Below are 27,220 nucleotides of genomic sequence, written 5' to 3' on the forward strand. Positions count from 1 at the left end.
GGGAGAGGGGTTGAAATTAAATTACCTTCCAAAGTGTACTTTTCCTTAATGCCTCGTGTCGGGCGGCAGAGGGCTGTAAAACTGTTATCTTTAATGTCCATTTTCATATGCAGCCATGAGAAGAAAGGGATAAAAAAGGTGGTGATTATACCGTTTGAATGGGTTCTGGAATACTTAACCGTTTTATGTATCAACAGCTTAATGCTCCCGTGCTCAGTCTCTGCACACTCAGTCCCCACAGTGGTTGTCTCAGGTTCAGCATTCTACACTGTGCCTTTTATTCCCGTGTCTGGGAGGGCAGAAGAAGGAGGAGGTAGTGACTGGTCTACATCAGGAGAGCAGGAGTGTGAGCTGTGCTGAGAGCTTTGTTTGAAATGTTTCCACCTGCGTGTTGACACAACGTAACAGCTTATTACCATTCCGACTGTTCCTCCAAATCATATTAATGAGTAAAGGATTGAGTCAGACATATTAAACAGTTGGGATCCTTCACAGGGTCCTTGTCTTTGCTCTCTGTTTTCAAAGCTGGCTACTAGTGCTTAAGGCTCTGTAGACACTGAGGCTATTTAACAGCTTTGTTATCCTCAAAAGAATGACTAAGGTTGTTATTTAGTAACAGCAATCAGATGAAACAATCAGATACCACACATTCTTGGTGTAAACACACCTACAGATGTAGGATCTTAATTTGAGCCAGGTTGCTACAGCAGGACAATAATCCTGCAGCAACAGGAAATTTGAATTATTATGTGGATTAGAATTAATGTACATTTTTGTAGGGGTTGATGCATTTTTCGTAAGGGAAAATCAAGTCTGACATTTAAGTCGAAATTACAAACTTCAGAAGCCTTTTTAAACCTCAAATACACTACAAGTTTTACAATGCATGCATTGCAGGAAGGTTCCCTTGCAACAGGGTGATCAAATTAAGATCCTACATCTGTATAGTAGATCTCTGAGTTAGGCAAGAGACAGGCGTTGTTACTAAATGTCTTATATTTTAATGCTTTACCTTACACACCTCTATCTGTCACCATTATTTTATTGTAGGTCCAGTGTTGTTAAAAGTATATTTTTGCTTCCATGGTGTATTTTCCACAAATTCAATGTTTTAGTGTTATCTGTACTGGACCTCAAGAACATAAATCTCAGAGATGCTGCACCAGTGAGGCAGAGCAGAATGGGCCTGCGCTCCGACAGGCAGAGAGGCCTGTTTTATAGCGCTCATTACGGACATGGTTAGCTCAATCCATCATCCACGCCAACTAATGATTGCTACCATACATCCCATGTAGCACCATTCGTTTAAGGACAGGGATGCAGAGGAAGTTGAAGCCCATTCAACTTGCTGCACTGGACTCACAGCGCTTTGACAACTGGCACAGAGGCAATTCTTCTCTCCACTAACACATTAAAGTACCAGCTCTGAAATGGAACTGATCTACAACTCTACTTTTACCCTGTACACCAAACCTAAAGCTCCATGCCATAGCTGTATGTGTGTAGACTTTGCAGCACACTGAAACTCATTAGCAATTGCAGACATGTCACAATATATTTGCAGATGTACTTTTAAACTGCAATTAATTGCAGCAGATGGAGTGGAATATTTATAACCCAAGTAGAAAACTGATGAAAACAGCCCTGCTTGACCCAATTACAGCACATTCTTCATACACAACATGTGTGTGTGTGTGTGTCTACACTGTCCATTGGTATATGTATAAATGAATGGAATTGGTAGCACTAAGATAACTAATTCCACTTCGAAATACCATAGTGAACTATTTCAAAAGGATAAATAATATCAAACCGGTCATCAATTATTAAATCCCTCTCTCTCTCCCTCCCTCTAGCCTTCGTGCTGAGCTGTGCCTTCCCTAAGGAGCCAGCCAACGGGGAGGTATCAGTGACTCACCTCCATGCTGGGGGAGAGGCCTACTTCCAGTGTCTGACTGGCTACCAGCTGCAAGGCCCCACCATGCTTGCCTGTCGCAATGCCACCACACCTTACTGGAGTGGCAAGGAGCCAAAATGCCTGGGTAAGAGCCAACAACACTGCTTCCTTCCTGCCAAACACACACGCATACACACACATATACTTTAGCTCATCAACCCCAGGATCCATTCAGCTGCTTACTGAGAACCAATGAGAAATTATAGTAACCCCTCAGAGAACACCACAGAGGCTGACAACTAAGGAAAATAACATTTCAGCTGAATGATTAAAGTAATTAAACTCTGTTTAAAATGGACTGGGTGTTATTTGGCACCCACTGCCCAGAGGTTAATTGGGGTTTATTGTATGCTCTATTTGGTAGGCCTATCAGGTGTCTGGCTTACTGCTGTGCAACTTTAATTCTCTCTCTGTAACCCCCATCCCCTGCTATCCAGACTGGTTAATATGAATCCAGGGTTAGGGGCAAAAGTGCAGTTGTAAACAAACATGCCAGTGTTACTTGAGCAAGAAACATGTCTAGCCTACTCTTCTTCACAAAGAGTTTTTCCCATAATAGTTGTATAGTGTGGGGAAATAGTACATGTTCATATATTAATAGTACACCTGTGCCCTGTGGTACACATATTTGTCATAAGTCGTCATAAAAAAATACAACATATTTGGTCGCACTCGCACATCGATTCATTTGGTTTGGAGCCAAAAAGTTTGTTTGTGGCTCCACACTACATATTACTCTGTTCCTATAATGGATTTGTTCATTAAATGTTACTACAAAAATTAATCATGGTAAGCAATTAAATCGATATGATTAAGCTACAATGAAAGTAATGCTTACCTTGTTTTCCTTGCAAGCTACTAAGGGGTATTTATTTCCGGTGCGCGCAAGGTGCGTCAAATGTAGGTGTGTTCGAGAGTTCAATGTTTAAACAAGAGCCATGTATTTAGCGAGTTAGGTTAACTTTTAGAATTTGTTGTATTTGCATACCTGCCAACTTTTCAAAAAACCTTGGAGTGAGATTTTGTCCTGGGTCCGCCTGGGTCCTGCAGTCGGTAAAAAGCAATTGCACTGCCTGCGTCTCAGAACTGTGGCCGCCTTGATCTCATGAGGTTATCGTTGCCCACGTGTGCATGACGTCAGAGAAAGTCGGGATCAAGTCGGACACAAATCTAACCAGCATGCATTGGGTGGTGATCGCCGGTGATCGATTCTGCGCAGACCTGGCTCATCTCAAATGAGCCTCTTGTCTATGATCTGTCGGCATGGTTATACTGGCCTGTGGCCTTCTTGGAGGCCTTGATGATATCGGAGGGGGGCTCCCATTTGAAGCAGGGCTCCAGATTGGCCATCTTTATGGTCATTATTGAGGACAGGGTGCCATCCAATGCTAGGCTGTTTCTTCTCTTGGTTTTGTTCAGTCCCACAAATGAAAACACCCTCTCAGCATCTGCGTTTGCATGGGGCAACACCAGGACAAGCTTGGCGACGGCAGCAAGCCTCTCGAATTCTTTGGCTCCAGTCACCTATGGAAAATGCACCAAAACACAATGGAAAAACATACCTTGATTTTTGATTGATTAATACTGTAGGTTGATCCATTAACAAAGTTCAGATAAAAACATGCATAATTTGCAACATGCATGACACATACAGTGGGGAGAACAAGTATTTGATACACTGCCGATTTTGCAGGTTTTCCTACTTACAAAGCATGTAGAGGTCTGTAATTTTTATCATAGGTACACTTCAACTGTGAGAGACGGAATCTAAAACAAAAATCCAGAAATCACATTGTATGATTTTTAAGTAATTCATTTGCATTTTATTGTATGACATAAGTATTTGATACATCAGAAAAGCAGAACTTAATATTTGCTACAGAAACCTTTGTTTGCAATTACAGAGATCATACGTTTCCTGTAGGTCTTGACCAGGTTTGCACACACTGCAGCAGGGATTTTGGCCCACTCCTCCATACAGACCTTCTCCAGATCCTTCAGGTTTCGGGGCTGTCGCTGGGCAATACGGACTTTCAGCTCCCTCCAAAGATTTTCTATTGGGTTCAGGTCTGGAGACTGGCTAGGCCACTCCAGGACCTTGAGATGCTTCTTACGGAGCCACTCCTTAGTTGCCCTGGCTGTGTGTTTCGGGTCGTTGTCATGCTGGAAGACCCAGCAACGACCCATCTTCAATGCTCTTACTGAGGGAAGGAGGTTGTTGGCCAAGATCTCGCGATACATGGCCCCATCCATCCTCCCCTCAATACGGTGCAGTCGTCCTGTCCCCTTTGCAGAAAAGCATCCCCAAAGAATGATGTTTCCATCTCCATGCTTCATGGTTGGGATGGTGTTCTTGGGGTTGTACTCATCCTTCTTCTTCCTCCAAACACGGCGAGTGGAGTTTAGACCAAAAAGCTCTATTTTTGTCTCATCAGACCACATGACCTTCTCCCATTCCTCCTCTGGATCATCCAGATGGTCATTGGCAAACTTCAGACGGGCCTGGACATGCGCTGGCTTGAGCAGGGGGACCTTGCGTGCACTGCAGGATTTTAATCCATGACGGCGTAGTGTGTTACTAATGGTTTTCTTTGAGACTGTGGTCCCAGCTCTCTTCAGGTCATTGACCAGGTCCTGCCGTGTAGTTCTGGGCTGATCCCTCACCTTCCTCATGATCATTGATGCCCCACGAGGTGAGATCTTGCATGGAGCCCCAGACCGAGGGTGATTGACCGTCATCTGAACTTCTTCCATTTTCTAATAATTGCGCCAACAGTTGTTGCCTTCTCACCAAGCTGCTTGCCTATTGTCCTGTAGCCCATCCCAGCCTTGTGCAGGTCTACAATTTTATCCCTGATGTCCTTACACAGCTCTCTGGTCTTGGCCATTGTGGAGAGGTTGGAGTCTGTTTGATTGAGTGTGTGGACAGGTGTCTTTTATACAGGTAACGAGTTCAAACAGGTGCAGTTAATGCAGGTAATGAGTGGAGAACAGGATGGCTTCTTAAAGAAAAACTAACAGGTCTGTGAGAGCCGGAATTCTTACTGGTTGGTAGGTGATCAAATACTTATGTCATGCAATACAATGCAAATTAATTACTTAAAAATCATACAAATGTGATTTTCTGGATTTTTAAAAAAAAATTACAGACCTCTACATGCTTTGTAAGTAGGAAAACCTGCAAAATCGGCAGTGTATCAAATACTTGTTCTCCCCACTGTATATGCATGCAACAATTTTAAGCAACAGATGTAGCCAAGCCACACCTGCCAAAAGGAAAGACAAAAAATATTTACCTTATGCTTCCGGGTTGCCATTTCAGCCCAGAAGCTTTCCATTTCAGTTTCGTCCTGCAGGGATATCATTGACATGGTCTGATAATTTAGAAACTCCTCACCCAGAAGGTCATGCTCCTCTGGCCCATGGTATGGGAGGAGATGGGGAAACCTATTTATGAAAGTAGAGTTACAAGTTGTTACGTTTTAGGTATATAGTCATCAACCAGCAGCAGTTCATACACATCTTTGAGGAGAAGCCACATAAGAATATCTCATGTGCAGTTTAGGAGTGAACACACATCATAAAACACAGGGTATTTTAGCTAAGATAACACACAATAATTAGAGGAAAAAAACTAACCTTTCAACAAAGTACAGGACATTGTCAAGTCCTCCTCTTGTTCACCATCCAAAGGACACAGGGACAACTCAAATTTCCGACTCAATCTTTTTAATTTTTAGTTTGCTTTCAGTTGATTGGTCTGTCAAGTAAATTAGCCAGTAAATTAGGTTGTAAACCTTTAAAGACAGAACAAAAAGTTACCATTTTAATTAAACATTTTAATGAACTTAAATTAGTTTAAACATTTAAATAAACATTCTAAATAACTTAAATGAATTAACCATTTAAGCCTTTTACCATTGGCGTCTTTGGACTGAGTGAACTTGGAGTCTTCTCTCTGAAGTTTGTTCTTCTGAATGACTGAGCTCCTCCATGCCTTCACAGGTGCTCCAGATCAGTGAAAATGATTGATCAGGTGACAAGCAGCCAGTTTGCTGCTGCTGGTGCACTCTGGGAAGTGTAGTTCTTTGACTCACTCCTGAGATTCAACTCAACACCTCCCACTTGAGCTCCTGGTTTTTTCAAACCCAGAGAGGTCACACAAGCCCTTCCCACCTCTGTTTGTTCTTCAATGGGAAGTAGAATGACAAGGCGTCTGACATCTCTATGAAGAATTGTGGCTGGGATTTTGGTTTGAAGCCTCTTCGTTCTTTCACCGTTTGCTCTTGTGGGCCCTTTTTTGTTGTTTGACTTTGTGATGTGAACAGGATAGCTGGGAAAAGTCTTCACAAGCACATCTCTTACGATGCCTTTGCTGTCAGCATTGACACCGACCACTCTAGCCAGCTTGTACTTTCCTCTTAGGGCGTTTTGGTCAGCCAACCAGACCACATCTCCAACAGCAACATTTCGCTCTTTGGTGTGCCATTTGTTCCTTATGAACAGATTAGGTCCAGCCAATTGGCTCCACTTCTTCCAGGAATGGCTTAACTCTGCTTGAATATGTTTAAGTCTTTTGTAAGGGTAGCCATCAAACTGAAAATCTCCAGGGTCTCCCTTTGGATTGGTACGTCCTAAAAGCAGAGAATTCGGGGTGATGTACTCTACACAGTATTTTCTGCTTTGAGTTCTTGCATCGATGGGTCTCTCATTAGCAAGGTTGGCTGCCATGAAGAGAAAAGTTTGGAATTCTCCCCACGTGAAAACACCATCTCCACCAAGGTTGCTCAACGCCCGCTTCACTACTTTGACAGCTGCCTCTGCGGCACCATTCCTATGAGGAGAGTCTGCAGGGTGGATCTTCCATGACCATTCTGTACCATGCTTGGCAGCTGTGTCTTCAAGTTCAGACTTGTTTAGTTGGTTAAGGAAATGTTGAAGTGTGGGTTTGGCTCCCACAAAGTTAGTGCCAGGGTCTGACCAGAGTTTCCTGGGGTGTCCTCTCAGTGAAGTGAACCTTTGATAGGCTAGCAGGAATCCTTCAGATGACATGTCACTCACCACTTCAGTGTGTATGGCTCGGGAAGCCATGCAGCAGAAGACTATTCCCCATACTTTGAGTCTAGTTCTCTTCTTGACCTCATCTTTCACTTCATAAGGGCCGAACAGGTCCATGGTGGTGAATTCAAAAGGTGCAGCTGGGCCTGTTCGCTCTAGAGGCAGGTCCGCCATGAGTTGTTGACACTGTTTTGCCTTGTTTTTCCTGCAGACCACACAGCTGTCAACCATTTTCTTGGCAAGTCTACGGCCTTTTATTACCCAGGCTTTCTTCCTCATCTGGAGAAGGGTTCCCGCCACTCCCTCGTGGTTTGCTTTGTGGGATTCTTGTGCCAGCAGCCCAGAGTTCACATCTTTGTACACTGTCAGTCTGCTTAGAGTTGTGTCTGAAAAATCTGTACCTTCTTGAGCTGCGAGGAAAAGGTATTTGAGTGCATCTTCATGTTCTTTGACAGTCAGCACAGCTTGCTTGGGTGATCTTACCTCCCTCTTTGCCTGTTTAGGGGCCCGGCCCTTCCTCTTCAGCCACTGCTTGGCTGCTAGACAAACCCAGGCAACGACTCTCACCAGTTTGGACAGGCTACTGAATCTTCTTACTTCCACAAGATCTTTAACCCAGCTAGTGGGATTCCTTCTAAGAAGAGTTGGGTTTACCACAGGTATTCCCTCTTGAGTTTCACTCTTTGGACTTTCCTGAGTGCCTTGTAGGTCTTCTTTCTGCTGACTACTTCTTGCTTGAGCTCTTGTTAATGCACCTGAGAATGCCTTCCTCTGGAGCTTGTTTACACTCTCCCTGGCATGAGCTGCAACATCTCCAGCTGATTTTATAGGCCACTCCTCCACTGGCCACTTTAGGAACTCTGGTCCATTTTGCCATGTGGAATTCTCCTTCAAATCTTCAGGAGCACCCCCTCTTGTTATGATGTCAGCTATGTTTAGATCCCCACGGATCCACCACCAGTCTTGCACTTGTCCAGCCTTCTGGATTTCACACACTCTATTTGCAAAGAAAGTTTTGTACCCATAACTGACTCTTTGAATGGCTCCCAAGACCGTTTGACTGTCAAGTAGATGGAACCATCTCTCGATCTTCATTCGAGCATGCTTTTCCACATACTTCCTGATCCTGGCTGCGAAGACAGCACCACAGATCTCAGCTTTTACAGCTTCTCCCTTCTGATCCAGGGGTGTCAGCTTGGCTTTTGATTCAACGAACCGAACTTTAGTGCCTTGACTTGTCTCCCATCTTAAGTACATCACAGCTCCATAGGTTTTGTCACTTCCATCAGAGAATGTGATGCCCCAAGGTTTCCCTTCCCAGCCAGCTGGTGTGAGGCTCCTGTGGAATTTCACCTCTCCGAGCTGCACATATTCTTCAAAAAGCTGGATGGCTTCTTCTCTGAGGCTTTCTGAGAGAGGTTGGTCCCAGGTTTCTTGGGTTAGTTTCCCACCCCCTCCCTCTTGGAATGCTTTTCGAACAAGAATTGCTCCCTTCTGTTTGACAGGTGTAACTAAGCCAATTGGGTCGTACAGTCCAGCCACTTGGCTTAAGAGAGCCCTCCTAGTCAGTGGGTTAGGTGTCTCAGTTCTCACCTCCTCCTTGAGAAGATTCTTTCCAACTCTCATCTTCTTTTTCCTTTTGGAAAAGTTAACTGAGGTTAACATGTAGAGCTTGTCTTCATCCATTTGGTAGTCGATACCCAAGGCTTTGTTGTCTTCGTCCCTCATTTGATTTGGAAGAATTAAGGTTTTACTTTGTGTCTTTGTTAGAACCTCCATCTCCATTCCTTGCCTCCCACTTTGCCCTGACCGGACCCATGGTTTGAGGAAGAACCCTCCAGCTATCAAGATCTCTTCGACATTTGCTCTGATCTTGTCAGGTTTATTCAGGTCATCCACATAACTGTCCTCTTCAATGACTCTGCGCTCATCCTCCAAGTGAAGAAAGTTGGGCAGGCGTGCTGTTTCCCTCATAGCCAACTGAGCAATGAAACCAGCAGGTCTGTCCCCAATGTTGACTCTGGTTATTGCATATTCACTTATCTCTTCATCTGGGCTGTCCCTCCAGAGGAACCTGTGAAGATGCATCTCACGCTCCTCCAGCCATACAGAGTTGTACATCTTTTTGATGTCTCTTAGAGATGCATACGTCCCTTCTCTGAACCTCAGCAAGACAGCTCTTATAGGGTTGAGAACGTCTGCTCCCTTCAGAAGAAGATCATTCATACCCACGCCTTTGTATTTCTGGCTACTATTCCATACAATACGAACCGGTGTTGTCACCGAATGATGGTTTGGTGCCACCAGGTGGCTTACGTACCACACTGGTCCGTTCCACTCGTCCATGATTTTGTTGGTGAGTTTTATGGCTGCGCCTCGCTCGACCATTTAATGGATCTGGGTAGCATATGCGACTTTCCAGTCTGGCTCTCTGCTTAGTTGCTTTTCCATCCTTAAGAAACAAGCCTGGACTGCAGATTTGTTGTTCGGGAGAGAGGCTGGATCTACCGTCCAAGGATACTTTGCATCCCAATGTGGAGCCGGTGTGTGAGCATCCCCCTTCTTGTAGGTGAGGCCTTCTTTAATGATCTCCAGTTCCCTCTCCTCTGCCAGGGTCATTTCCTTTCCTCCTGGTGGACAGTTTCCACATCGGCATCCTCCACATCTTGGCTCACATGCAGCTCCGATGCTGTCCCAGTGCCACCACTCAAGGAACTCACGGTTACTGGCAGCTGTAAATTTGGTCTGAGTCACATCCTCCTACTGTAGCTGGGCTGTGTCAGTTGTTGGACTTGTGATTTCTTGATATTTGACAGCTGCTGTCCTCATGGAGCAAGCGAAGTGTGTTTTGGACTCATATGCTCCAACCTCCACTTCTTCAAATAAGTCGGGATGTGCTCCACCCACTGTTTTCCCCAATGGACCCTCCCACAAGACAAGGTCTCCGATGATTTTTACCCTCTGGGGAGCGAGTCTTCCCTCTCGGTGGCTAATGAGAAGTTCGACTTCTGGGAATAATTTTTTCAACTTCTCAGGTTCAATTACTTGATGCACTCTGGCGATTTCATCCAAGCCGTAGCAGACCATTTCATGAGCTCTCTCTGTCCCTTTAGGTGTCTTGACTTTGAGGAGATACCTTTGTGTGTTCACCTCATGGTCATACCACCAACCCCATGCACCACTAAAGTTATCTTCTCATGTCTTAACCTCAGTCTTTCAGCAGCCTTATGGGTAATGTAGTTTGTGTCTGAAGCAAGGTCAATTAAAGTCCCAATCTTCTGCCCTGTGTTTGCCGTGACTTGCATCAACATCATGATGACAGGAAGTTCAGAGAGCCCATTTCTCTGCGGTAGCTCAGACTGGCCTGAAGCATCGAGTGTCACTGCGGTTTTGTTGGTGTTGGTGAAAGCCTTTCTGCATCGATCTGCCATTTCCTGGGAAAGTTCAGACAAGATCTCCTCTTGTTCCTCCGTTAGCTTGCTTTCACCTTTGCCATCTTTTTCACTCTTTCTCTCTTCCCCTCTTTTGACTTCTCTTTTAGGCCAGAGGAAAAAATGGTGGTCTGGGGCACCACCTTCCCTTTTACAGTCTTTGTTTCTGCATAGGAAAGTGTCTCTGCAGTATCCATCTTCATCATGGCATCCGAGACATTTTCTGCATGCTCCCAGCTTTCTCAATACAGTTTTCTTTTCAGGTAGCTTAAGTCTTTTGAACTTTCTACAGAAGAAGATTTTGTTGTTGTGCCCACTATCACCACATACCTCATCAAGCTCTTCTTTCTTTGTGGTTTTTGTTGAGGCAATCTTTCTGTCATACTTCTTGTCCAAACAATCTGATTTTTCCACCTTCTCCACAGTTCTGAGCTGTTCGAGTCTCTCTAGTATTTCTACTTGACTTTTCAGGAACTTCAAGAGCATGACAAAGTGGTTGTCTGATGTGACATTGTTTCTGGGTTCAACCATGAACATCACCCAGTCTCTTTTAATGAAGTCAGGCAACTTGCTTTCAATGGATCTAATTACCAGTGGGTTATTTATGGATCCAGAGTTTCCTAACTCTGTGAGATCTGCTAGAGCCTTCTCCACTGACTGTATGAGATCAATGACCTTTCTTGGTTGGTTCCCTTTCACATGTGGCATCTTCTCCAGCTCTTCCAGGATTTCCACTATGATGGTTGACTTGTTGCCATACCTGTTCTCCAGGACTCTGAACATGTCATCGGCCGTGGTGTAGGTTGAAAGTCTGAGATCTTTTGAGATTTTGTCATCCACACTCTCCAGGAGTTGAATTTTCTTAACTTCAGTTGATCCGGATGGCTCTCCCTGCTTTTGTAGCCTTTCCCAGTCTTTCCTCCATCTGTGATATTCTCTCTTGCTTCCATTGAAGATGGGTAGAGAGATTGGCTTGATTCTCACTATTGGTGTGGATGTTGCCAGTTGGGGTAGTAGTTTCACTCCTGTGCCTTGCTCATTGATCGTCCGTGCAGTGGCAAATTCAGGTCTCCTTAACTCAAGCCTGTAGTAGAATGCTCTTACGTCATTGACTCTTCCTTTTAATTCGTCCTTTAATCCTACAGGGATCCATCGCTCCCATGTTGACATTGCTGAGATGGCCTCTTTTATTCTCTTGTCCAAGAGAGCGAGGTGCACTTCATAGCCCTCTAAATTGGCACTTTCCACAGGTACATCAGCCGCTTTATCATTGGCTTTTTCTGCTTCCAGGATTGCCACAAGAAGTTCACTCCTTCCATACCTCGACATTTACATTTTTACATTTTAGTCATTTAGCAGACGCTCTTATCCAGAGCGACTTACAGTTAGTGAATACATATATATATATATATATATATATATATTTTATACTGGCCCCCCGTGGGAATCGAACCCACAACCCGGGCGTTGCAAACGCCATGCTCTATCAACTGAGCTACATCCCTGCCGGCCATTCCCTCCCCTACCCTGGACAGCGCTGGGCCAATTGTGCGCCGCCCATGAGTCTCCCGGTCGCGGCCGGCTGCGACAGAGCCTGGATTCGAACCAGGATCTCTAGTGGCACAGTTAGCACTGCGATGCAGTGCCTTAGACCACTGAAGATAGACCACTGCGCCACTCAGGAGTACTCGACCACAGGTTTGTTTGAACAATGTCTCTTATCTCTGCCAACTTTGTTTCACCTTCATTTACAGATCTATCAATGTCAGCCTCTTGCTGTTCATTAAGACCTGGTTCCTTCTCCTCAGTCATGTCAGCCTCCAGTCCAATCCTGTAGTCATCGTTGGCATCGAGCATCTTTCTGAAACAATCTGAAAGCTTAGCGAATTCCTCCTTTAACTCCACTTGAAGCATGCTGCTTGCTCCTCTTGAAATGAAGTTGGCTTGTCTGGTAAAGCTGCTTTTTGCAGTGGTCCTCTCCTTTTTGAGCTGCTGGACCGACTTCCCCAGGACATCTTCCGCCATCTTGACTTCCTCTGCGTCAACAGCTTATTTCTGGATCTGAAGCCGTTTATCCTCAGGGCCAGGCCGCTCCGTGTGGTTTACAACTGTCAAGTCCTCCTCTTGTTCACCATCCAAAGGACACAGGGACAACTCAAATTTCCGACTCAATCTTTTTTTTTTTTTTGTTTGCTTTCAGTTGATTGGTCTGTCCAGTAAATTAGCCAGTAAATTAGGTTGTAAACCTTTAAAGACAGAACAAAAAGTTACCATTTTAATTAAACATTTTAATGAACTTAAATTAGTTTAAACACTTAAATAAACATTCTAAATAACTTAAATGAATTAACCATTTAAGCCTTTTACCATTGGCGTCTTTGGACTGAACATGTGAGTGAACTTGGAGTCTTCTCTCTGAAGTTTGTTCTTCTGAATGACTGAGCTCCTCCATGCCTTCACAGGTGCTCCAGATCAGTGAAAATGATTGATCAGGTGACAAGCAGCCGGTTTGCTGCTGCTGGTGCACTCTGGGAAGTGTAGTTCTTTGACTCACTCCTGAGATTCAGCTCAACAGACATCTTCGATGTCACTTTCAGCCGTACATCTACAAATTGTGCGTGCTTGATCAGTGGCTCTTCCAGTGGCAGCTTCTTAAGTGCATAGTCCACAGCACTTGTCAGGAAACACAACACAGCTTCATGGAATGAATCCACCTGCTGTGGTGTGATGTCACCCTCGTCGAGTAATCTGTTAAGTTTAGCCCTGGTTGTGAACCTAATGTTCAACTTTCTTCCTGTCACAGATACAGCATAAGCTACAAGGCTAAATATCACATATCACAGTGTTTGATCATAATAATAGTCAAATACTAACCTGGTAAATGGTTTGCCTTTTCTTTAAAGGCAATTTTACAAGGCTCCTCATGGCACTGCAGAGCTGCTGGAACCATAAACTTGGAACATAGCTTGTGTACAAATTTCACCATCTATAACAGACATTTACAAAAATAGTAGGTGAAACCTGTTTTAGAGCATCCCTGCAGATATCAGCAAGAAACACAGAATGGAGGAAAAAAAAATTATCCAATCCCACCTCATCATGTAACAAAAATATTGATGACTGCTCTCTCTGAAGCAGCAAGTTGAAAGAAGTGAAAGTTGGTACGGTGGCCTCCCTACTGTTATTTTATTTTACTTCTGCTCTTTTTTTTCTCAACACTTTTTTTGTTGTTGTTTTATTTTTACTTTTTTTGTTAAAAATAAATGCACTGTTGGTTAAGGGCTGTAAGTAAGCATTTCACTGTGATGTCTGCACCTGTTGTATTCGGCGCATGTGACCAATAAAATTTGATTTGATTTGATTTGATTTGGAAGAACAGCAGGTACACTTCTGTCATGGGGTCAGTGAATGTCTGCACAAGTCTACTTCTATTGCACACATTTCCTGTATTTATGTTAAATTCTTTGGAATACATCTTACCTTTTCGAAATCAGCTGAGTTTACATTCACCACACTAAATCATGTTCACACGCACAAACAAATAATTTATTTCAAGATTTAAAGTTTAAGAGATTGAGTACTCAATTGGATGACATTTCATTGTTACATACCTAGTCTCAGCTCAGCTTCTTATCAGACTTCTTGAGGTATTGACCGTTTCTTCTCCTGTTGTCTTTAGCGGCAATAGTATCTCTTCTTCTGTCACTAACTTCGGGGTGCAGCGCATATGGTTCAGTGGCGCTCATCAGCGCCATCTACCGTCGGGGAGTTTGAAAAAAGGAACGAACGAGTCATTGCCTATTTTTTTTGCGTGAGAAATTGGATGTGTGGCGTGAGTGCGTGTGAAAACAGGCAAAAACGTGTGTCACACGGCGAAAGCGTGAGAGTTGGCAGCTCTGTATTTGTCTAATTCTAGACATACAGTTACATAGCATTATTTAAATATTCCCCATGTACTGTTAATGGGCGCTAATGTAACGGAGTTAAAAATGTAAGCTCACTCCACAGCTAGGTTTAAATTTAGATATTTGTGAATAGCTCATATGATTGGTACGTTGTCAAGACAGGGACAGTGGAGGAAGATATACTGTTAGCAGCACAGTCATGTCGGTTTCACTGGTGCCATGACCCGGATCTCTCAGCTCAACGCTATGGTCGCTGTGGAATACGTTTTAGGGGTGAATGTAGCATATGGGGATGTGTGAAACGTGTGCCACCTAATTGCTAACTTCGGGAGGGCGGTCACGTGTGCTAGGAAAGCAGAGGTCCTGGGTTTGAGCCTCGGTGTGAGTCGAATCAGGAGGAAGTGGTACTTGCTGAGCAAGCAGCGTGACGTCTGTTATACATTTTAAATTTTTGTCATTTAGCAGACGTTCTTATCCAGAGCGACTTACAGTTAGTGAGTGCATACATTTTTCATACTGACCCCCCATGGGAATTGAATCCACAACCCTGGCGTTGCAAGCGCCGTGCTCTACCAACTGAGCTACAGGAGCATGGCTGCCATTGATTTTTGTAGGGCAGTAGTATTCAAAAAGCAGGGACCCCATTATTTTTGCAAGAATTTCTAGGAATCCCATTTTTGTAAAATCCCAAATCTGTAAAATAAATAAATAATCACATCAACAAATAACCTTTAATTCAATAAATTTACTCAGTAAAATTGTAATTGTCAATGTTTTAATCTTTCTCAAAAACGTTTTGTGTATTGTCCCATACAATAATCTGTACTCTTAATTTTTTGTTCCACATGTTTTTTTGTTTTTTGTTTATTTGCCGACCCAACTGCGACCCCGACTTTGAATACCACTGTGTGTAGGGTCATGTAAATGCATCATTATGCAGAAACCTCAATGGCTCAACTCTCTAAATACATGGCTCTTATTTAAACCAACCCTGAGACAGATACTGAATTGCGATTGGACGATATCCAGCACATGAGCAAAAGCGGGACATTCCAAGGATCCCACCTAAAACAAAAATGTCCGGTTGTAGCCAGAAATGGAAAGGTGTGGCTATACTTCCTGCTGTATGGCCTAATTGCTGTGAGGCATTATTGAGGCCTATAGGTTACGTTGTCAGTGCTCTGACTTATGTTGCTCTTCGTCCTGTTTATTATTTTGTAAATATTGTGTAAGTATTGTAAACTATTTATATCCACTGTGCAAATAATAGCACTCACCGTGATTGCCTACCTCACAACATGTAACGCCCATGCCTCCCTGTATAGTAATAGTACAAGCTACTTCCCAATGGGCACAGACGTCAGTTCAACACCTAGGTTTGATTTACATTTGGTTGAGTTGTCAACTAATGTGAATTCAACATGAAATCAACAAAAAATGTCACCATGTCATTGAATTTAGGTTAAAAGTTGGGTGAAAAACAATGAAATTCCCTTACGTTGATGACTTTTTGCAAATCAAATCAGTTTTCCACTCTGATTCAGCGTCGTCACATATATTTTTATTTGTTGAAATGACGTGGAAACAACATTGATTCAACCAGTTTTTGCCCAGTGGGTTAGGCCTAAGGTGGGCTTTTACAACATGCCAGTCTAGCATCCTCATTTAGGCCAAAGGTTGATTGGTTGTGCTCAGAGGCCTGGTCTGTTAGTGTCTGATTACCAGTATGGGGAGGGGGAGCAGTGCTATGGAGACGAGACAGGGCTAAACCAGCCCATTTGGACCTGGCTACACTACAGTAATTAGGAGTGGGCTCCATGACTAACCTTCCCCTGCTCTGAAATAGCACCATCTCTTCTGCCAGCCTCACTCTCACTCCCTACAGCTGTTCTGCACTGATACTGTTCTACTGCTCTGCTCTTGATCACACACAGACACGGTCAGACAGTCAGACAGTCAGTCCCATAGAGATAGATAGAGGACTCTAGTGGCCAAAAGCCAATTTTAGCATGGGCAGCACCATTGAGGACTTTCACAATTTTGAGGTAGTCAACTGGGTGGGACTTCCTATGGGTTAAGGAAGGATCACATAATTTCATCCAGGTCATCAGGAGGGATCAGCCAATGAATTCTACTCATGAGAAAACATTCCATAACTGCAGGTGGCAGTAAATCGCCAACTTTGGCTATATACCTGTTCAAACAACACACTCCAGGTGGCAGTATGCACCCTTTTAGTTTGTTTACCAACTCATGGAAGTAGTAGAAGAAGAAAATGGACTACTTCATAATGTAGATGGCCTCAGTTGCGTTGCCCATGCTCTCACAGACACCATAATGTGACAGATACAATGTTGGGTCCTTTAACTATCTCTATGGTCAGTCCCTTGGGAGACCTATTCGCCAGACCACTGCACAGCTCCAAACATTCTCACTCTCTTTCAGCACAGGAATGGAAACTTTCTTCCTCCAAACCCCATGTACTGTGGTATTACTCAGCAAAGAGAGAGCAGAAAACAAATATTGTTATAGAAAATAAGGGACATTTAAGTTTTTTTTATCTCTCACATATTCTCTCTGAGTTTTACCCTTCCCTCCCTCTCTGTCCATCTCATCCTCGCTCGTATCCAATCCATTTTCAATGCAGCTTCCTGTGGAGGGATGATAAAAAATGCCACGTTGGGCCGTATCGTCTCTCCTGGTTTCCCTGGCAACTACAGCAACAACTTGACTTGCCATTGGGTCCTGGAGGCTCCTGAAGGCCACCGTCTTCATGTTCACTTTGAGAAAGTGGCTTTGGCTGAGGATGATGACAGGTAGAGTACACAGACAACTGGATGGAAGCAGATTGGGAGTGTGTGTGTGTGTGTGTGTGTGTGTGTGTGTGTGTGTGTGTGTGTGTGTGTGTGTGTGTGTGTGTGTGTGTGTGTGTGTGTGTGTGTGTGTGTGTGTGTGTGTAGGGGTGTGCTCAAATGGTGGGACGCTTTCATGTGTTGCTAATTAGTTGCCAGTTGGACTAGATATGACAGGTTTTACATCCGGCTAATAGAATGCGATGCAACACTGGGCAACAACGCCTAACTTTACGTCATATATTGCTCAAGGACATGTTTGGTAAGGGTAGGCAACTGAATCCCATATGTGAGTGACTTGGATGAAATTGATACGGCTTTATGTCATTTCAAATAATAACTGTATTCCCTCATGCAAATTAATTGAGGGACTGCACAGGCCACTCAGACGCGGGGAGCCTAGATTTAATTACATTTTTGTACCATAACTACTGTCTCAAGGCTATGGTAACAAATGGACATTTAATGAAGCCACTGGCTGCTGAGTTGATGAGAATGTTATCACAGGGTTTTTACAGCCAATGATGAAACACTGAGCGCCACTTCAGAACCACTCGTCACTCCTTTTCTCTTAGTCCTCAATGACAAGTCAATGTGTCCCATTTCCCCTTCACCCTTTTTATTATGCAATGTTTTTGACTGTGTTTTAGACTCCTTATAAAGAATGGGAACAACATTGACTCCCCTCTGGTGTATGACTCCTATGAGGTGGAGTACCTGCCCAATGAGGGTGTGGTGAGCACAGGACGTCACCTCTTTGTAGAGTTCACCACGGACGGGACTGTCACTTCCACGGGAGCAGCCATCAGATATGAAGGTACTGATGCAATGTGTGTGAGTGTGTCTCGTATGGTATGTGTATGTGTTTTGATTACATTAACTTAATAGAATTATACTAGAAAACATGCTTCAAAGAATCAACACTGACACGTATTTACCTTTTCCTAAGGAAGGTCAAATTGAGGATTGATGGTGACTTAATATAACAAAGAATCCACCTGTGGGATTTGTATCCCGCAGCTTTTGCAAAGGGCACATGCTATGGGCCCTTTGTGAAGTATGGCAACTTCACCAGCAGTAACACGGCTTGCGGTGTGGGTGCGGTGGTGGAGTTTGCCTGTGACCCGGGCTACACTCTGGAGCAGGGCTCAATCATCATCGAGTGTGTGGATGCAGAGAACCCCCAGTGGAACGAGACAGAGCCAGCCTGCAGGGGTGAGTCCTCATTCCATTACAAACCCAGGCCACAGGATTTAATCAGCTCAAGTTTGGATAATTCTCTATCAGCAACTTGAGTACAATCTAGGAATCCCAGCCACAATAGACCTAGCTACCCCAGTCTCCCACGACCTGGGTTAAGGGCCAGTGCCCAGCTTTAGAGGCCAAAGCCCATCTTTATTCTTTCTATCCCTGCTTCTCTCTCTCTCTCTCTCTCTCTCTCTCTCTCTCTCTCTCTCTCTCTCTCTCTCTCTCTCTCTCTCTCTCTCTCTCTCTCTCTCTCTCTCTCTCTCTCTCTCTCTCTCTCTCTCTCTCTCTCTCTCTCTCTCTCTCTCTCTCTCTCTCTCTCTCTCTCTCTCTCTCTCTCTCTCTCTCTCTCTCTCTCTCTCTCTCTCAGCAACTGGAGTACAATCTAAGAACCCCAGCCACAATAAACCCAGCTACCCATCTCCCAAGACCTGGGGAGACATCTATCTCCCCCACAGACACACACACTGACCTCAAACCCTTGTTTTATCCACTTTCCCCCCGCGCTGTCGCACACCACACTACCCATGATTTTATAGCTCTTCAGCAAAGGTAGAAATGAAAGGATTTCATTTCTGCTGTTCAGGACTAGAGAACTGTATTTTTCAGCGTTAGCAGTTTGTAACGGTTCTACCCCTCTTAGGCCCCCTCAAGGAGCATGGAAAGTCATTATGAATGGTATTCTGTTCAGCAGTGATGCTCTTTCATGACCGTCTTTTATTTACCCCTGTGAATTCACATGGCTTTTAAAAGATGTTCCACAGTCCCCAGACCAACAGCAAAACCTGTGATTATTAAAACATAATCAGGTCAGCTGGCACTGACAGTTAAGATCACTTGTTTTTCCTATTTGAAGATGGCTGTACTGTGAGTACTAGGTATACAATTTGTATGTAGGTGTTTGTCTTTGAGTTAACTTTTTGGGATTATCAGAGTGTTGGCCATGTATTCATTTGTTTCTCAGTATTTGGACTTGACTGTGCTTATATGTGTGTCCCAGCTGTGTGTAGTGGTGAGATCACAGACTCAGCTGGGGTGGTTCTCTCTCCAAACTGGCCCGAGGCCTACGACAAGGGCCAGGACTGCATCTGGGGCATCCACGTGGAAGAGGACAAAAGGATCATGCTGGACATCCAAGTGTAAGTGCCAGCTCTCCACTCCAATAGCAGCAGAGGTCACACTGAAGTTCAAACCAACCTCATGTCATTTAATGTCATAGCTTGCTTTTCTTCTTCGTGAAAATGTTAAAGAGTAGATAGATCTATTTCAAGTTATGCTGCATAGGGTAAAAGCCTTTTTCACTACATGCACAAACACTCACATACCAATAGGCAAAAGGATACATCAAACATAGGCAAAAGGATACTGCAAGTTCAGTAGGCAAAATCTCAGAATGTAGAACTATCCTAAAGGGAGAGCATTGCTACTGATGTTGTACTCAGAAATGAAATCTATGTTTTCATCCAGTCCATTGAATATTCAGCACAGCTTCCAGCACACTCTCTGACCAGATTAGCCAGTAAGCCTCCATGCTCTCCCTTTCCCTGGTGTGTGTCTCAGAGTTGCCTTTCAGAATACGCTCTGGCAGTGAGACCATTCCGAGCCACTTACCTAGCTCTCGCAACAACATTAATTCACCACTTAAACATACACAAACACTCCTGCAGCACTTTCACTAGGCCCTGGCCCCTCCAATAGTTTTTTGTGTTCTGCTGATCCTCTGCTGTCTCTTCAGAGCACTCTGCCAAGAGAATGGACCAGTTAAGTTTGACATGATGAGAGAGCCTGCCTCCCTCATCTTCCAGAGTGAAGTCTCTTTAAAGTTTCACACGGCCCCAATGTTTATACTCTATACACAAGAGTTCCCCAACTGGCCCCCAGGGGGGTTTATTTGCCCCCCCCCCCCAAGTTTTCTGAGCAAAAATAAATAAATGTAATTGTTGGACATAAAATAATGTAAAAACACCAGTTATTTTAATCTGTTCCCAAGTATTCCCATGCATAATAGAGAGACACGTGATCTGTTTGTGATTCTTACGATCTAATTGCAGTCTACAAATAATTTGTAATTATGTTCGGCCCCCCGATCATCCACTCACAAACAAATCGGCCCGCGGCTGAATCTATTTGATGATCCCTGCTATACACTGTGTGTGTGTGCATGCGTGCGTGTGTGCACGTGCATGAGTAATGTTTACTCTTTGGCAGTCAAACAAGTTCATATGGGTTTCATACGCTAGCTGCATGCTGTCCACAGAGTATATAGCGGCTTAACTCCCATGAGATACCATAATGTGCATATTTCTTCTCATCATATGTGAATCATGTTTTTGCCTGAAACAGTAGTACAGGAGCATTGAAAGGTTAACTCACATAAAAAAAAAACTACAGTTTACTATAGAATACTACCGTTTACTATAGAATACCACAGTACTTACTATAGAATTCTGTAGTAAACTGTAGTACACTGTACAAAACACTATAGTATCCCTCGATCATGTGTAGTACATATAGTTGTCATTTTGTTGTGTACTCTAGAATACTATAGTAAATACTACAGTATTATCCACAAAAAAACACTGTAGTAAATACTACAGAAATGTCTGCAAAAACACTACAGTCCACAAAAACATGTTAATTTTTACTACAGTATCACATTTGCATATATCCTGTCCATTCCCCTCCCCCATATCCCAATTTCTGCTACCTGTAACTGAGAAACCTACATGCCAAGTTAGCTCATATATTGTGTTCCCTACAGGTTATAGAAAAGAGCAGAAGCTCTGAACTCTCAGTTCAGAACTCAGTCCTACCTACCTACCTGCCTACTTACCTACAGTGCATTCAGAAAGTATTCAGACCCCTTGACTTTTTCCACATTTTGTTACGTTACAGCCTTATTCTAAAATGGATTAAATTGTTTTTTTCCCTCATCAATCTACACACAATACCCCATAATGACAAAGTAAAAACAGGATTTAGAACATTTTGCAAATGTATATTTCAAAAAAATAGTGATCACATTTAAATAAGTATTCAGACCCTTTACTCAGTACTTTGTTGAAGCACCTTTGGAAGTGATTACAGCCTCAAGTCTTCTTCGGTATGACGCTACAAGCTTGGCATACCTGTATTTGGGGAGTTTCTCCCATTCTTCTCTGCAGTCTGGGCTCTGGCTGGGCCACTCAAGAACATTCAGAGACTTGTCCCGAAGCCACTCCTGCATTGTCTTGGCTGTGTGCTTAGGGTCGTTGTCCTGTTGGAAGGTGAACCTTCATCCCAGTCTGAGGTCCTGAGCACTCTGGAGCAGGTTTTCATCAAGGATCTCTCTTTACTTTGCTCCGTTCATCTTTCCCTCGATCCTGACTAGTCTCCCAGTCCCTGCCGCTGAAAAACATCCCTACAGCATGATGCTGCCACCACCATGCTTCACCGTAGGGATGGTGCCAGGTTTCCTCCAGACATGACGCTTGGCATTCAGGCCAAAGAGTTCAATCTTGATTTCATCACACCAGCGAATCTTGTTTCTCATAGTCTGAGAGTCCTTTAGGTGCCTTTTGGCAAACTCCAAGTGGTCTGTCATGTGCCTTTTACTGAGGAGTGGCTTCCGTTTGGCCACTCTACCATAAAGGCCTGCTTGGTGGTGTGCTGCAGAGATGGTTGTCCTTCTGGAAGGTTATCTTACCTCCACAGAGGAACTCTGGAGCTCTGTCAGAGTGACCATCGGGTTCTTGGTCACCTCCCTGACCAAGGCCCTTCTCCCCCGATTGCTCAGTTTGACCGGGCGGCCAGCTCTAGGAAGAGCCTTGGTGTTTCCAAACTTCTTCCATTTAAGAATGATGGAGGCCATTGTGTTCTTGGGGACCTTCAATGCTGCAGAAATGTTTTGGTACCCTTCCCCAGAGCTGTGCCTCAACACAATCCTGTCTCGGAGCTCTATGGACAATTCCTTCGACCTCATGGCTTGATTTTTGCTCTGACACGCACCGTCAACTGTGGGACCTTACATAGACCTTATATGTGTGCCTTTCCAAATCAAGTTGTAGAAACTCCAATCAAGTTGTAGAAACATCTCAAGGATGAGCAATGGAAACAGGATGCACCTGAGCTCAATTTCGAGTCTCATAGCAAAGGGTCTGAATACTTTTGTATTTGTATTTTCTATACATTTGCAAACATTTCTAAAAACGTTTTTTTTGCTTTGTCATTATGGGGTATTGTGTGTAGATTGAAAAAAGTATTTAATCAATTTTAGAATAAGGCTGTAACATAACAAAATGTGGAAAAGTAAAGGGGTCTGAATACTTTCCGAATGCATTGTACCAACCCACAGGTTATGGAAAATGGGCTCTTTTAGTATTGCTCCCCCACTCACGTCTATGTCAAAGATAATAAAACAAAAACACTTCGGGACAAGTCTCTGAATGTACTTGAGTGGCCCAGCCAGAGCCCAGACTGCAGAGAAGAATGGGAGAAATCCAAACCATTTAATTTGGATGAATGGCAGTAGAGGCATAATCCTGATTTTTACTTATGCAGGAAAATAAAACAAAGGCATGACTGGAACCATCTATGAATCACTGCTAGGCAAATCCCCGCCTTATCTTAGCTCATTGGTCACCATAGCAGCACCCACCCGTAGTCTGCGCTCCAGCAGGTATATCTCACTGGTCATTCCCAAAGCCAACACCTCCTTTGGCCGCCATTCCTTCCAGTTCTCTGCTGCCAATGACTGGAACGAATTGCAAAAATCTCTGAAGCTGGAGACTCTTATCTCCCTCACTAACTTTAAGCATCAGTTGTCAGAGCACCTTACCGATCACTGCACATGTACACAGCCCATCTGAAATTAGCTCACCCAACTACCTCATCCCTATATTGTTATTTATTTTGCTCTTTTGCACCCCAGTATCTCTATTTGCACATAATCTCTTGCACATCTAGCATTCCAGTGTTAATACTAATTGTAATTATTTTGCACTATAGCCTATTTATTGCCTTACCTCCATAACTTGCTACATTTGCACACACTGTATATATATTTTCTGTTGTATTTTTTTGACTTTATGTTTTTTTTACCCCATATGTAACTCTGTGTTGTTGTTTTTATCGCACTGCTTTGCTTTATCTTGGCCAGGTTGCAGTTGTAAATGAGAACTTGTTCTCAACTGGCTTACCTGGTTAAATAAAGGTTAAAAAAACAAACAAAAAATATATATCAGAAATTGTGTAATAAAATGATTGTCAACCTAAAATATTGGCATATAATCATAAATACAGTTTATATGGGTTTTATATACATTTTCTGTATAAATAGCATTTAAAATATATGTAAACAGATCGTAAATGTAAAAAGAAAAGCTGAGAGTGCAATTATATGATACAATATCAGCATTTGTTGCATTTACAACTTGTCTAAGTCCTATCATCTACTGATTTCAGTCAGTGTATGGCTGTGGATTGACTGCATTGTTTGAATGGAATGTTGGGATATTGGCAGTTAATTTGAAAAATGTATGGAATCATTCCTCTAAAACTGGCTGCCTAGATAGCTAACAAACATACAGTGGAGATAAATGATTGAAATTAATTATTTTACACAATATGTTATCACAGCACTGGCAAACCATGGTTGACCAACTCCCTGACCAAAATGGCTGACTTTTATCCCGTCATAAGAAGGTTCATGTCCATTCTAGTATTCTAAATCCTAATTCTATGGTGGTGACCTCAAAACTCTCCCCCATACAGCCCCTCACAGAACCCAAACTCTCCAATGTGTCCACTGGCATATGGATCATTATCAGTGAGACACATCAAATGAGAGCCACAGATGGAAGGGAATGATAGCGGCAGGGCATGCCAATGACACACACATCCCTAATCATACACATTTTACATTTACATTTTAGTCATTTAGCAGGCGCTCTTATCCAGAGCGACTTACAGTTAGCGCATTCATCTTAAGATAGGTGGGACAACCACATATCACATTCATAGTAAGTACATTTTTCCTCAATAAAGTAGCTATCAGCAAAGTCAGAGCTAGTAAGGGGGGAAAATAAAGCCAAGTGGGGTTTATTTGATGGGCTTGGGGTTTAAATAACATTTCTGATACTTTAGTCAGGAGTCATGTTGCTCGTGAGCATCTCAAACAATACAAAATTAACTGATGCATCTGAAAACATTTGTCTGGCTAAGATACTGTTTATGACTGACCCTGTATAACAACCCTTTTCACAGCACTGGTGTAGGTGACAATACAACATCTTATTTTTTCTTATTTTTCTGCTTTAAGAAAATTCACAAATAAATTAGTTTGAATAAGGCTGTGAGAATCTTTACAGAGAGTTTACTGACTGACTAAGTTCCCTGGGCCTTGAATTTCGGTATCATTCTTAGCCACATAAGCTTCCATTAAATTGATCCTGCTCTACCCAACTCCAGCTAAGCTCCAACCTGGTCAGGCATGCTTACATGGCAGAAACCCACTGCTTCGCTGACCCTGCAAGACCCCACCGTCACACTGTTGGTCATTTATCTGAAATGAGTCTGCTGGTCTTGTCTCGGGTGAGTGAGTGAGTGAGTGAGTGAGTGAGTGAGTGAGTGAGTGAGTGAGTGAGAGAGAGAGAGAGAGAGAGAGAGAGAGAGAGAGAGAGAGAGAGGGAGAGAGAGAGAGAGAGAGAGAGAGAGAGAGAGAGAGAGAGAGAGAGAGAGAGAGAGAGAGAGAGAGAGAGAGAGAGAGAGAGAGAGAGAGTACCTGTGTGAGTAGCAGGAAGGGAAACACCTCTGATGGGTGGAAGCGGGCTCATTATAAGGGTGGGCACACACTTTTCCCTGTTAATGAGAATCCTTTCTCTCCTCTATTATCATTCATCACTGTGCCTGTGCTCGCAATTACTGAGGAACAGTGTGCATAATGAGGACTGATTAATTAATTTAGGCCAAACTAGGAGGGCTGGCTCACTGCTCATTAAGACAGCACACTTGGGGGCATGGACAGGCGGGCGGCAGCACAGGTGACAGTCATGCACACCTGCCTGTGACTCACACCACCGGGATGTCTAGGGTAGATGCCAGGTGAAGATATAAGTGTTGTTTCACCAATAACAACCTCCATACATACTGCAGCTAGCTACCAGGGTTGGGGTCAATTCGGAATTTCAGAATTTAATTAAATTCAAACATGATTTCAAATTTGAATTTGAATTGGAAACACCCCACGGAAAGTAGAATTTGAATTGAATTTGAATTAAAGGAAATAAAAAAGGAAAAGCATTTGCCACTTATTACTGCAAAGAATACAGATACCATTCCAAATATCTAGATTCAAACTCAAAAATTGTCACACAGTATTTTTAATTTATTTTTTGTCATGAGATTAGATGGATCCCTTCCATTCTATAGTGTTTGATGCATTCTGGGAAAGGTATTTTAATGAATATTTAATAACATATAAGTGAATTGTGAATTATTTTAAACCTACAAAGGGATCTTAGAAAATGTCCAGACTACTGTAACTATTTACATAGTATTGGTCACCATATGTCAAAATAAACCCTCTAGTGGAGGCTCTGGGAATAGCATGTGGATTACTGACTAAGATAACAGGCTCATGCATCTGTTTTGCAACTGTCAGTGCTATAGGTTATAGTCATCATAAATAGATGGATCTAGACTGATGGTGGTCCTCTGGACTTTGGAATGTATCCTCCCCTCCCCTCTTCCCTCTTCCTCTCCAGGCTGGCAGGGTGCCTGTACGCAGGGCAGTGTGGTGTGTGTTGCCCCCGGGGGCACAGGGATTTGGCAGGAATGTCATTAATAAGTCATTTTTCATACGCTCCCTGGCCCAGGCACCAAAGCCCTGGCCTTTAAAAATCAATATTTAACTTTCTAATTAAAAAGATAAAGCTAAACGAACGGGAAAACCTAATTCCATGTAATTGTTTAGAAATAACTAAAGTCCAGATAAAGCCAGGGTTGAGAGCGAATAGCTGTGTTTACTTACCATCTCAGAAGTGTTCACCGTGTCTGGAACAGCCAGGGAGGCTCTGTCAGCCATGACTGTTTTTACATTAAATCTAGGAGAGGAACTCAAACAATGGAACGGGTGCGTGCTGGTTCTCTGCTTAGAAAGTGTCCCACACTCTCATCCCAGCCCTCCAGAGCCAGCATGCCACTGGACCAGGGCAGCACACAGCCTTCCACAGTCTCTCATGACTGGACACATCCACTGAGAGAGCTGCTCCATGGGTCCACAGATACACTTCTAGAGAATGCTTACATTTACTGGATGCTTCTGGGCAGCATGCTAGTATTAAAATCTGAGTTAAGTTTGAGCTGTCCAACACCTCTGAGATTGAGGCGTTTGTAATTACTTCCTGCTCGGATTCTGCCTGCCTCAAGCTTTTTCCTCTCATGGAGACAGGGAAATGAAGATACTACAGAATGCTCTTCATTCTGTTTGGTTTGTGTCTGGATTCACAGCCTCCTGACCAGCTGTTTTGCATGCTTCTATTTCTGCAGGGGAAAACTGCTTTTACAGCAGCTCGATCCCTGAGAGCAATCTCAATCTCAAGTACCTGTACACTTGTGTGAAAGCAACAAAAGTGTGTGTGGGCATGCGTGCGTGCGTGCGTGCGTGTGTGTGTGTGTGTGCACGCATTTCCAACATTTCTGGGGAGCTGCGGCAACAGAGCTTCCCACAGGCTTACTCCACATTTGCCCAAGGCTCATTCGTTGTTTTTGACATAGCATCACATCCCATCACTC

The 27,220-nt window shown here is 43.5% G+C and overlaps 1 protein-coding gene across 2 annotated transcripts in view; it reads left to right on the forward strand.

Annotated features, from left to right (window-relative positions):
* LOC121573758 (seizure protein 6-like) overlaps nucleotides 1-27,220 on the forward strand; it is a 321,488-nt gene that overhangs the window by 251,195 nt on the left and 43,073 nt on the right. For both annotated transcript variants that reach the window (XM_041885985.1, XM_041885984.1), the window contains exons 5-9: nucleotides 1,857-2,042; nucleotides 16,999-17,167; nucleotides 17,854-18,020; nucleotides 18,224-18,418; nucleotides 19,449-19,587. In XM_041885985.1, coding sequence (XP_041741919.1) covers nucleotides 1,857-2,042; nucleotides 16,999-17,167; nucleotides 17,854-18,020; nucleotides 18,224-18,418; nucleotides 19,449-19,587 — 856 coding nt within the window. The remainder of the gene's footprint in view (nucleotides 1-1,856; nucleotides 2,043-16,998; nucleotides 17,168-17,853; nucleotides 18,021-18,223; nucleotides 18,419-19,448; nucleotides 19,588-27,220) is intronic.

The sequence above is a fragment of the Coregonus clupeaformis genome, chromosome 9 (assembly GCF_020615455.1).
Source record: "Coregonus clupeaformis isolate EN_2021a chromosome 9, ASM2061545v1, whole genome shotgun sequence".
Taxonomy (NCBI): domain Eukaryota; kingdom Metazoa; phylum Chordata; class Actinopteri; order Salmoniformes; family Salmonidae; genus Coregonus; species Coregonus clupeaformis.